Below are 13,384 nucleotides of genomic sequence, written 5' to 3'. Positions count from 1 at the left end.
TTAAAATGAGGGTGTTAATCCCGTACATCTGCCAGAAATTTCCCCTTTATGGTTACTTATCTAATGGAATTAGAACCTTCTTCCTGTGCTGGAGGGGTCAGAATAGAGGCGGAGGGCAACAAGCTTTGCACTCAGACTCACTGAGGCTTGATTCCCAGCTCCAACGCTTGTTTTTGTTACCTTGAGAAATTTATTTTACCTTCTTAATTTTATGCAAAATGGCACTAAAAATAGTCCTGCTTTACTAGGTTATTATGAAGATTATATGAGATAAAATATTCCAAGTTCCTAGCACACTGTGATCACATATTCAGCCAATGGCAGCTGTTATTATACTTTATATTGTTTATGCACATCTCATTTCTCCTTCTGATTTACATTCTCTGACAAAGCAATAGCACACAGCACACCCCAGCTGCCTCACATGCTAGTACTTTATTGCTGATAAAGACTGGGTGAGTGAACGATTTTACATATAAACAGAAGGTATTGTGGTTGTTATAAAAGAAGGCATAAATTATTATAATGGCTATAGTACAAAATACATTGCTAATGAGTAATACATTATTTAAACAAGTGTCTTTCCTATTTACCTTCATTATTTACAGTTAAGTAAATTAATACAGCAGGAAAACACTCCTGGAGCTAATTAGTAATAATTAGATGTTCCATATGGCATTTGTGAGGGTTTCAGAAAAAAATTTCACCCTAGAAACAAAAAGAAAACACCATTTTTCTCAAGAGACGTTAAGCTTTTCAAATTTTAACCGACCCTTTGTTCAGCAGTAAAGAAACTGGTAAGGCAACAGCTGCTCCAGCAGCTTCCGTACAAGATGGCGCCGCCCACTTGTACACCCCGGCTGGGATTACGTCCCCTCCGTCGCAGGACCGGAAGTGGTTTCGGCCCTAGTGGATCCGGGTGGGTGCGCGCAGGTGGCTGCGGAGGTTCCAGCTCTTCAGCGTGAGGTGCCGCAGGTGTTCGGGTGGGATCCGGGCCACAGGTAAGTGAGGGTCAGAGACCCGCGAGGCCTTCCACCCGACTTGTGCGAGGGGCGGAGGGGGTTTCCAGTGCGGATTGAGGAGAGGGGTCGTGGAGCTGATGATGTCACCGTGTGTGGGGGCGACTAATTGCGGGGACCCTGCAGTCCCAGAGTGACTTGGCCCTGCCCCTCTCCCCGCCCCACGGCGTGGCTTCCTCGGCTTCCTCGCACCAAGTGCACGGGCCTCCCACGCCCTCCCAGAGAAACCCCCTCGCACTCCCTTCTCTCTTCAGAAGCACCTACCAGACCTTCGTGGCTTCTTGACCCAGTAAAAAGGACGCACCGTCTGCAGCACCTGGTAACTCTGTGCGCTGCGTGTTCCGCGCGTGCAGTTACAGTTCCCTCGCGTGATTCGTGGGGACTTACCCCGCCCCCCATGGTTACCACCCCTTTCCTCCCAGGCCACACCCGCTGCTTCGGGCCTTGCTGGGGAAACACCTGTTTATTTTTTCGCATCCCTGGGATAGATGAAAACTAGAACGTTAATGAGGATCTGTTACAAAATCGATACCTGCTCTTTAAAATATAAACAAACCCAAACCTTTATAAGATTTTGACGTACAATTGGTCACAGACGCACTCTCTTATTAAACACCATATTAATTATGTCGTCTGTTTTAGTTGTAAGGACGGAAGGAACAGCACTGAAAGGTTTTGCTAATTATCAGAATTGCGGGAGAGAGGAGGTTTAATATGGAGGAATGATTAATTTTGGTCAAGTTGACCTTGTTTTAATAATGTACTTTTGTAAAAAATTGTTTTAGAGAAAGAGAGAGAGAGGAACACAGATTTGTTGTTCCACTTATTAATGCATTCATTGTTGACTCTTGTATGTTCCCTGACCAGGGATCGAAACGGCAACCTGGGCCTATTAGAGCGATGCCGTAACCCACTGAGCTATCCAGCCAGGGCAATAATGCACTTATTCTTCTATATTTATTTTAGTTGTAGTCCGTGAATACAATCTTGTAAAACATGGATGAAATTTTAAAAACAGAAGAGATGCTCTTTGACCTGGGTCTTTCCATTTCCATTTTTTCTTCTTTAGTTGCTTGCCCAAAAGTAAGAACTGTTTGGGGTGTACTTTTCTATTTTTCTTTATATATATTGACAGGTGTTTGCACGTATAAAACATATTTGTGTTAAACTTTAAAAAATGTATATTTTACAAAATGATGTATTGTACCTACTCAGCAACTTGACTTTTTGTGCTTAAAAATTGGTCTTAGAACTTTTCCTTTGCCAAAAAATTGGTCTTAGAACTTTTCCTTTGTCATTATGTAGAGATCTACCTTATTCTTTTGACTTGCTCTGTAAATTCCATAGTATGTTAAGATTCCATAGTATGTGAGATTCCGTAGATTGCTTAGAGTTTTTCACTGTTAAGACACAGTGTTGCATAGAAAATCCTCCATGTGTTTTTTTAAAATGTATTTTATTGATTTTTTTTTATAGAGAGGAAGGGAGAGGGATAGAGAGTTAGAAACATCGATGAAAGAGAAACATCAATCAGCTGCCTCCTGCACACCTCCCACTGGGGATGTGCCCGCAACCAAGGTACATGCCCTTGACCGGAATCGAACCCGGGACCCTTCAGCCCGCAGGCCGACGCTCTATCCACTGAGCCAAATCAGTTAGGGCTCAAGTGTACTTTTTAAATGATTTTTAGCTTAGCTGGTTTGGCTTAGTGGATAGAGCATTGGCAGTCAAGGGCACATGCCTGGGTTTCGGGCTCAATCCCCAGTAGGGGTCATGCAGGAAGTAGCCGGTCAATGATTCTCTCTCATCATTGATGTTTCTATCTTTCTCTCCCTCTCCCTTCTTCTCTGAAATCAATAAAAAAAAAAAAAAAAAGTGGCACTCATGGGTGCTGGACCAGCCATTCTACGCCTCCTACCTGTCTCAGTGCACTTTCTTCTAAAAATGAATGAATGAATGAATGAATGAATGAATGAATGATTTTTATCTAATTGGAACATTCCTTATTAAAGCCTTTATAATTTTAGATCATGAGTTGCTTGAGAGGGACAGTATTATGTACTGTACATGATTGTATGTGCTATACTTTTCTACGAGTGGCAGTGCAGCAGGTTTGTTTACACCAGTGTCACCACAACATGTGAGTCATGCATTGTGCTATGACATTATGACAGCAACAATGTCACTAGACAATAGGAATTTTTAAAATTATAATCTTATGGGACCACCATTGTATTGACTAAAATGTTGTTATGCAGTAGGTGACTGTATTTAACAGGGTGTCTGTGTCCATTTTTTTTTTTTTTCAATTGGCTTGCTTTACTTATGTATATTATCCTGTCTTGACCCTTTGGACATTTCAGTTTGCAACCTCCTCCTGCACATCTTGGAATTCTCTCATGGTTCTATCCTAATTCTTTTTTTAAAAAAAATTTTTAAAAAAATATATTTTATTGACTTTTTTACAGAGAGGAAGGGAGAGAGATAGAGAGTTAGAAACATGGATGAGAGAGAAACATCGATCAGCTGCCTCCTGCACACCCCCCACTGGGGACATGCCCGCAACCAAGGTACATGCCCTTGACTGGAATCGAACCCGGAACCCTTCAGTCCACAGGCCGGCGCTCTATCCACTGAGCCAAACCAGCCAGGGCGGTTCTATCCTAATTCTTTTGGAGGCCCCCCGTTCCTTTGTACTGCCCTAGCTTACCCTCAATATCCGAGGCTGTTTCTATAGAGAACTACTGAGATTTCTGGTGCAAGAAGATCCATGTTTTCTGAAGCCCATTTGCTTCGTTCCCCCACTACCTACACCTTGCAGAAAAGTAAAAAAAAAATCTCTCCACTAACTTGCTAATGATTAGATTTTTATCGAAGCATAAATTTCCACTCAATTCTTGTTAGAGATTGAAGGTTTAAAGTGCAAACACCTTAGCCCTAGCTGGTTTGGCTCAATGGATAGAGCATCAGCCTGTGGACTGAAAGGTCCCAGGTTTGATTCAGGTCACAGGTTCGATTCCAGCCAAGGGCACATGCCTGGGTTGCGGGCTCCATCCCCAGTAGGGGGCGTGCAAGAGGCAGCCAGTCAATGATTCTCTCTCATCATTGATGTTTCTATCTCTCCCTCTCCTTTCCTCTCTAAAATCAATAAAATATATTTAAAAAAAAAATAAAAATAAAGTGCAAACACCTTGAAGAAGGTCTTTATCAGTAAGTGAAAGCCAGAGTCTAGCTTAATTCTGTTTTATTTTTTATTTATTATTTTTTAAAATATATTTTTATTGATTTCAGAGAGGAAGAGAAAGGGAGAGAAACATCAATGATGAGAAAGAATCATTGATCAGAAGCCTCCTGCACGGCCCTGACTGGTTTGGCTCAGTGGATAGAGCTTTGGCCTTTGGACTGGGGGGTCCCAGGTTCCATTCCAGTCAAGGGCATGTACCTTGGTTGCAGGCACATCCCCAGTGTGGGGTGTGCAGGAGGCAGCTGATCGATGTTTCTCTCTCATTGATGTTTCTAACTCTCTATCCTCTCCCTTCCTCTCTGTAAAAAAATCAATAAAATATATATATATTTTTTTTAAAAAAAGAAGCAGCCTCCTGCACGACCCACACTGAGGATTGAGCCTGCAACCCAGGCTTGTTCCCTGACCAGGAATCAACCACTGAGCCACACTGGCTGGACTAGCTTATTCTGTTTTAATTGATATGATTTTATATGATTAAGAGAGCCCTAGGCAACTGGTAGAGGGCAGGAGGGTTTTCTTAGGAGAGAATGGAGATAGAGATGAAGTAGAGAATGTAAAAAAGTGAAAAAAATTAAAATACAACTGCTTCATGTCAAAATTTGTAACAATTTTTTAGTTTGTGGGCACAGGATTGTAAATGGAACAACCCCCAAGTTTTATTGGAAACTTCTTTCCATATAGGCTTAAATTCTGTGTGTAAATTTATTGTTACCATTCGTTTTGCAGATTGTGGGATTAGTGACATGCTTTCCTAAACAGCAGCAAAGTTGAAGATGTCTAGACACTTGGTGGCTTTGACAGTGACCACTCTTCTTGGTGCGGCAGTGGGGGCGTTTGTCCTGTGGAAAGGCATCCAGCGCCGGAGGAGTAGGAGCAGCCGTGGAACCTGGCAGCAGCAGCAGCAGCAGCAGCAGCAGCAGCAAGCTCCAAGCAGGAGCGAGCTGCCCCCACCAGATGAGGACCAGCTGCCTTCCAGTGCCCCCAGAGCCTCATGGGAAGAGAGGATCCTGGAAGCAAAGGTGGTTACTGTGTCTCAGGAGGCAGAATGGGATCAAATTGAACCCTTGCTTAGGAGTGGGTTAGAAGATATTCCAGTACTTGGAATCGACTGTGAGTGGGTAAGTTAAAAAGCAAAAATAGGACAAATCATGTCTGCTTTTCCCACTAGAGGTCTTGAGTCATCAGGTAAAGGATAAGATTAAAGATTAGCTTGTTCTCAACTTGCTGGTAAGTAGATTTTAGCAGAAGTTGCTTCTCTTCTCAGGATAAGGGAATGCTCATAATCATAGATTCTGAAGCCAGGCAGATCCATATGAGTTCCATGTTCACCACTTACCATTCTGTGAACTTGGACATGCTACTTAAGTAAGTTCGAGCCCCAGTGTACTTTTTTGTTATAGGGATGTAATGGTATCTACCTCCCAGGGAATTTCTAAGGGTTCAGATAGCCTCTGTAAAGGCTTTAGCACAATTTTAACATATAGTAAGTGATCACTGAATAGTAGCTACTATTAATATTTTTAATAGTATTTTCATAAGGATGTCATGGAGAAGTTCATTAAGGAAGTCTATTAAATGGGAATTATTATACAAGTCAGAATTTTAAAAATACTTAAAATTTGAAATACTATTTACTCTAGGCCAGGTACTATGCTGTTTTGTTTGATCATTTCATTTAGTTTAATTAGATTCTCTTAATAATTCTATGTAGGGAGATGCTATTACTATCCTCACTTTTATAGATAGGAAATTGGGGCATAAAAAGGATTAGTTACTTACCAAAGGCCACAAAACTGGTAACTAGCATTGGAGGCCAGGGCTTTCTTTACCATCTGGTTACTTTTACTAATGGCTATTAACTTTGGGGAAGTTGTTGCATGGTTGTGATGATAATAATATGGCATATCTACTCTTCTGTCATTCTGATTCACAGAGTGAACTTTAATCTTGAAACAGAAGATATTACAAAAATATAAATAACTCAGAAGTATCATCTTACTAATTCAGTGTTATACCTTACCAAGAATCTCTGATATTTGTTTTCTGGATATCTAGAATACAGCCAGGAACCAGAAAATGTAATCAAAAGAAGCTTTAAGCAGAATAGTTGCCACAAAATCAGATCAAGGTTGGTAGGAGTGACTACTAGATGTCAATACAATGATGACCAAGAAGAGAACACCTGACAGTGTGGGGAAAGTTTAGTAGTCACACAGGCCCTACACCTTAGCTACTGAGAGTATTTCTTTGTATCATCAATAGTAGTAATTTATACAAATGACCTTGGGCCACCAAGAAAGAATTGGAGGCCCTGGCTGGATAGCTTGGTTGGTAAGAGCATTATTCCGATACACCAAGGTTGTGAGTTCGATTCCCTGGTCAGGGCACATACAAGAATCAACCAATGAACGCATAAATAAGTGGAACAACAAATTGATGTTTCTCTCTCGTTTCCTCTCTCTCTAAAAAATGAATAAATAAGAAAAGAAAGACAGAATTAGGCACTTTTAGTATATTTTATATAAGAAATGATATCCTTTTAGAAATATTTACACCAACAACACTAGAAGAAAACATTAGTAAACAGTGAGCTTTAGTAGATTAGGAAAATTCACATTTGCCAAATTCCTTGATTATTCTAACTAAAGGAAGTATAAGCACAGCAACAAGTGAATAGTTACTAACAGCAATTGACTTAATAGGATTTAATTATAGCAGAGGCATGGAAAAGTTAAAGGGGCAAATAATCCAAACCCACTTAATTTGGGCTTTTTTTTTTTTTTAATATATTTTATTGATTTTTACAGAGAGGAAGGGAGAGGGATAGAGAGTTAGAAACATCGATCAGCTGCCTCCTGCACACCCCCTACTGGGGATGTGCCCGCAACCAAGGTACATGCCCCTGACCGGAATCGAACCTGGGACCCTTCAGTCTGCAGGCCGACGCTCTATCCACTGAGCCAAACCGGTTAGGGCTCATTTGGGCTTTTGATATGTATTAATTTCATGCTTGATGCCACCTCTCCCTTGAGGAGTGATTGCATTTCTCCAATTGCTGCCACAGAAAAAGTTATCCATCCTTGTTCACCTTTCTTCCATTTCTATTTCCCTTTCTCTTTCATTTACTTTCGTATTTGTTTAGTTACTGTTTTTGCTTTTGTTTTACAGTCAGTAGTTGTTTAGATTTACCAAAGAATTTACCTTTTTTTAGTTTGTCTTTTTAAAAAAAATTATTGATTTTGAGAGAGAGAGATAGAGAGAGAGAGAAACAGAAACATCGATTTGTTGTTCCACTTATTTAGGCATTCATTGGTTAATTCTTGTATGTGCCTTTACCGGGAATCAAACCCACAACCTTGGTGTATCACGACAATGCTCTGACTCAGCCAGGGCCTAGTTTGTCTTTATACCTCAGACCTTTTTTTTTTAGGGTCATTTTCTTTAAGGTCATACTTCAGAAGTTCATTTTTTGAGGTTTCATCCTATCTAATAAAAGAGTAATATGCAAATTAACCATCACTCCACTATACCCACAAGCCACGCCCACCAGCCAATCAGGAACAGGTATTCAAATCAACCCAACCAAGATGGCTGCAGCCACAGAGCGGGCAGGAGGCTTGGGTTTCCCCGGCAATGGAGGAAGCCAAGCTTTTCGCACAACCTGGTGGGCCCAGGCCTCCACTCAAGGCTACAAAGTTTCAATTATAGAAGATAAATCCCAGATACCAGGGCCTCTGCTTGGGTTGCCGGGGGGCGTGGCCAGCCTGCAAACCACCACAGACCCCTCGCCCAGGCCACCCCACACCCCAAGGGAACCCCCACCCTGATCCGGGACACCCTTCAGGGCAAACCAGCCGGCCCCCACCCGTGCACCAGGCCTCTATCCTATCTAATAAAAGAGTAATATGCAGATTGACCATCACTCCAACACACAAGATGGCTGCCCCCATGTGGACACAAGATGGCCACCACAAGATGGCCAGCAGGGGAGAGCAGTTAGGAGGGACCAGGCCTGCAAGGGAGGGCAGTTGGGGGCAATCAAGCCTGCAGGGGAGGGCAGTTAGGAGTGACCAGGCCAGCAGAGGAGGAAAGTTGGGGGCGACCAGGCCTGTACAGAAGGGCAGTTGGGGGGGGACCCAGGTCTGTAGGGGAGAGCAGTTGCGGGGGGGACCAGGCCTGCAGGGGAAGGCAGTTGGGGGGACCACGCTCGCCTGGAACTGGGGTTCAGTGCAGTCAGAACTGGGGTTCAGTGCGGTCGGGGGCTTCCTTCCCCCTTCCGCCAGAGAAAGTCAGCCAGGCTCTCAGCCGCCCTTCCTCTCTGCGCACACAAAGACCCTTTGCCGTACCTCCAATTCTCTGTGAGCTTTTATCTTTCCTTCTAGTTGTAGAATTTTCACTCAGCCAGCTTTCCTGTGGTTCTGGATGGTGTCCGTTCTGTCTTTTAGTTGTAGTTTTGAAATTGTTGTGCGAGGCAGCAGTTTAGGTGCTTACCTATGCCGCCATCTTGGTTTCTCCCCCCTTCCTCTTTCTTGCTGGAACTTCATCAGCTACATTCTCAACATTTTAAAAAAATGTTTTATTGATTTCTAGAGAGAGAGGAAGGGAGAGGGATAGAAAGATAGAAACATTAATGAGATTAGAGAGAAACACCATTGGTGGGCTAGACATGTGCCCTGACTGGGAATCGAACCAGTGACTTCTTAGTTCAAGGGTTGATGCTCAACCACTGAACCACACTGGCCAGGCTACATTCTCAACTTTTTATGCTAACCTGCATGTCTGGTAATCACTTTTACATTTAATGTATCTTAATCTCTGGATTTATTCTACACAATTTCTTTGGGTCTTTTTCACATTTCCCTTCTTTTTTCTTTAGCTTTGTCTAATCTGCTGTTTAACTTGCTCCCTGAGTCTTTTTTCTTTAAACCTTTTTTATTGTGAAATAAAGCATCAAGAAAAGTGCCTGAAACAAAAATAAACAGTGAAGCCCTGACTGGTTTGGCTCAGTGGATAGAGCGTCAGCCTGCGGACTGAAAAGTCCCAGGTTCGATTCCGGTCAAGGGCATGTACCTTGGTTGCAGGCACATCCCCAGTAGGAGGTGCGCAGGGGGCAGCTGATCGATGTTTCTCTCTCATCGATGTCTCTCTCTATCCCTCTCCCTTCCTCTCTGTAAAAAAATCAATAAAATATTAAAATATAAAAATAAATAAACAGTGAAATGATTTATCTAAAGAGAGCATTTGTGTATCTAGAAACTAGGTCAAGAAACAAAATTGCTAGTACCCCAGAACCTCCCCTTGTGACCTCTTATAATCATTATTCCCTCCCTTCCCTCTAAGGTTACCCTGGTTTCATAGTATTTACTTTCTTGTTTTTCTTTATACTTTTACTACTCAAGCATGCACTGTAATTTAATTTTGCCTTCTTTTTAAATTTAACATAACTGAAATAATCAAGTATGTATTCTTTTGTGTCTGATATCTTTTGTTCAACTTTTCGTTTGTGAGATTTACCAATGTTGTGTGTGACTGTGACTCATTGCCATATATATAATAGTCCATTGTATAAATTTATCATTATTTATTCATCCATCCTAACATTAATGAACATTCAGGTTGTTTACCGTTTGGGACTCTTACAAAGAATGCTGCATTCTGTATTATTGGGCATGTTTATCTGTGAATGGAGTCCTGGGTCATAGAGTTTGTATATATACAGTTTTTATAGATAATGCCAAATTGTTTATACGTTAATTTGAACTAATTCATCCTCAGTAGTGTATGAGTATACTCATTGTTTCCAACAGTTTTTGGTGTTTTTTGTTTTTTAGAAACATTGATTTGTTGTTACGCTTATTTATGCATTCATTGGTTGATTCTTGTCTTGTATGTGCCCTCTCCGGGGAGATCAAACCTGCAACCTTGGTGTATCGGCATAATAATCTAACCAACTTAGCTACCCAGCAGGGCCCGGTCCAGGCATGTACAGAAGGCAACCAATTGATATTTCTCCTTCAGATCAATGTCTCTCTCCCCCCCCCCGCCCTCGCTTCCTCTCTCAAAGCATGTCTTAGAGTGTCTGTCGTCCCATACACCAAAAGGTTGCGGGTTCCATTCCTGGTCAGGGCACATATCTAGGTTGTGGGTTCGATCCCCAGTCAGGGCCCTATCAGGAGGCAACTAATTGATGTTTCTCTCTCACAACGATGTTCCTCTCACCCCCCCCCCCCCCTTCTTCTCTCTCTAAAATCAATAAATACAGCCTTGGATGAGGATTTTTTAAAAAGTTATGCTGGCCTCATATGAGTTATGGCTGTTCCTTATTTTTATGTTCTTTGGAAGAGTTTATTTAAGATTATCATTTTCTTTTCCTTAAATGTTTGATTAGAATCTACTACTGAAGCCATCTGGAGTTTTCTTTTAAGGGAAGTTTTTGGATTATGGATACACTTTTTAAAATAGTTTCAGGCTATCATATTTTTTATTTATTCATGTCTGTTTTGATAAATTATATTTTTCATCTAAATCTATCTTATCAAAATTTTAAATTGCAGGCATAAACTTGTTTATAATATCCTCCCAACAGTTTTTTTCCCCCTGTCTGATGGATATGTAGGGATGGCTTCTTTTTCATTTTTGACATTCTTGCTTATTTGTGCTTCTCTCTTTTTTTCTTGATTACTCTTTCCATGAGTTTATCTATTTTATTAGTCTTTTCAAAGAACCACCTTCTGGCTTTGTTGATCTTCTTTATTGTGTATGTTCTATTTCATTGATTTCTACTCTTTCTCTGTTATTTCTTTTCTTCTAGTCTCTTGGGCATAATTTGCTGTACCCTAATTTATTCTTCACCCTACTTTAATGACATCCTATCATGCTACTCCACTGAAACTGGTCAAGTTGGTGTCTTTCTTGTTTTCTGATCTACCATAGTGGACACTTATTTGGACTCATATTATTCTAGTTCTCAAAAACATCTGCACAATTCCTACGCAAGACAGTCTCTTCTTAGCTTTCATACCTTCACACTCCCCTGTTTCCTATCTTACCGTTCTTTCCTCATTTTCCTTTTCTTATCCCTCTTCTACCTGACATCTAAAGACTGAGATGGCTCAGGCTTGGTCTCTTCTCTCTACCCCAGGGATAGCAAACTCAGATGCCTACAAGCTCCAGATAGGACATGCAAATGAATTATGTAGAGTGATTATATTTCGAATGCATAGGAATATTCTTAAATTTCAAAGAAATAGGTTTCCTCCCTTTTTTAAAATCTTTAAACACAAGGCCTCTATGGTCTATCTTTCATTTTCCTAGTTTTGAGAGAGACATGGACCCTGAGAAACACCTCTTTGTATTAGAAAAACAGTGGTATACAAATATAATGATAAATGGAAGATGACAGTTGGCTTCAGTGTTGAGAAGACATGGTGAAGCTGCTATATAGTTCAAGCCAAGTGTTGCCAGATCATTCAGTTCTTTAAAGAGAAACTTGGAATATAGATTTTTTTTTAAAATGTAAACTCTACTAATTTTAACTTCTGGCACAAGTTTTTAAACATGTGGAGACAAAAAAAAAATGAAACATGTCTGTGTGTCAGCAGTTGAGTCCATGGACCACTAATTTAGTCCTCTAATCTACATTATTTTTCTAAGTGATGTCATCTAATGTTTAGGAGAACTGGTCATTTAATTTCTTTAAATTAAAGTGTAGTTGGCATACAATATTATATTAGTTTTATGTGTACAACAGTGCTCCAGTACTTACATACCTTACAATATCATCATGCAAAGTTATGGTATTACGTCTATATTCTCTGTGCTGTACATTCCATCTCTGTAGCTTATTTAATTTATAACTGGAATTTTTTGCCCTTATTTTCCTTCACCTTTTTCATTCATCCTCCCACCCCTCTTGCCTCAGGCAACTATCAATTTGTTCACTGAATCTGCGAGTCTGTTTTTGTTTTGTTTATTTTTTGTTTAAATTCCACATGAAGTGAAATCACATAGTATTTGTCTTTCTCTGACTGACTTTATTTCACTTGGCATAATATCCTCTAGGTCCATCCATGTTGTCACAAATGGCAAGATTTCATTCTTTTTTTATTACTGAATACATTCCATTGTGTGTGTGTGTGTGTGTGTGTGTGTGACACACACACATATCACATATTTATTTATTTATTTAAATATGTTTTTATTTATTTTAGAGAGGAAGGGAGAGGGAGATAGAAACATCAATGCATTAACATCGATCGGCTGTCTCTTGTCTGCCCCCTACTGGGGATCAAGCCCACAACTGAGGCATGAGCCCTTGACCGGAATCGAACCTGGGATCCTTGAGTCTACAGGCCGACACTCTATCCACTGAGCCAAACCAGCTAGGGCTGGGTTTGTTTATTTTTATTTAAAAAAATATTTTTATTGACTTCAGAGAGGAAGGGAGAGGGAGGGAGATATAGAAACATCAATGATGAGAGAGAATCATTGACCAGCTGACCTCTGCATGCCCCACACTGGGGATCAAGCCCGCATCCCTGACCGCTTCATAGGTTGATGCTCAAATTCTGAGCCACGCTGGCCAGGCTTATTTCTTTTTTAATCCTCACCCAAGGATATGTTTCTATTGAGAGAGAGATAGACAGAGAAAGACAGAGACAGACATTGGTTGTCTCCCATATTCGCCCCGACCAGAGATGGAACCTGCTAACTATGGATGTGCAGGAATTGAACCCGAAATCTTTTTGGTGTATGGGATGACACTCCAATCAACTGAGCCACCCAGCCAGGGCCATATATCACATCTTTAAATATTCATCTACCAAGCACTCATCATAAGCAAGACTACTTGCTTTGATATCTTGGCTGTTGTAAATAATGCTGCAATGAACATAGTGATACAAATATCTCTTTGAATTTGTGTTTTTATTTTCTTTGGATAAATACACAGAAGTGGAATTGCTGGGTTATCTGGTAGTTCTATTTTTAATTTTTTTGTGATCTCATCTAATTGTATAGTTTTAAATATAATAGGCTGATAACGCTGAAAAGTAGAACTCCAACCTTTTATAGCCAGCTGTCTACTTCACATCATCCCTTTAATGTCTAATAGTCATCT

The 13,384-nt window shown here is 40.7% G+C and overlaps 1 protein-coding gene across 3 annotated transcripts in view; it reads left to right on the top strand.

The window, feature by feature from the left end:
* Positions 1-13,384, top strand: part of EXD2 (exonuclease 3'-5' domain containing 2) — an 80,575-nt gene that overhangs the window by 35,078 nt on the left and 32,113 nt on the right. Inside the window, exons 1-2 of one of the 3 annotated variants that reach the window (XM_080683301.1) lie at positions 790-1,001; positions 4,993-5,384. In XM_080683301.1, coding sequence (XP_080539427.1) covers positions 5,040-5,384 — 345 coding nt within the window. In that variant the 5' untranslated portion in view covers positions 790-1,001; positions 4,993-5,039. Of the gene's footprint in view, positions 1-789; positions 1,002-1,039; positions 1,339-4,992; positions 5,385-13,384 lie in introns of those variants that run through there. The other 2 variants (XM_080683302.1, XM_080683303.1) reach the window with 2 other exon arrangements.

The sequence above is a fragment of the Plecotus auritus genome (assembly GCF_963455305.1).
Source record: "Plecotus auritus genome assembly, chromosome: 1".
Lineage (NCBI taxonomy): Eukaryota > Metazoa > Chordata > Mammalia > Chiroptera > Vespertilionidae > Plecotus > Plecotus auritus.
The sequence above is the reverse complement of the archived record's forward strand: the minus strand, read 5'-3'. Positions and strand labels throughout refer to the sequence as shown.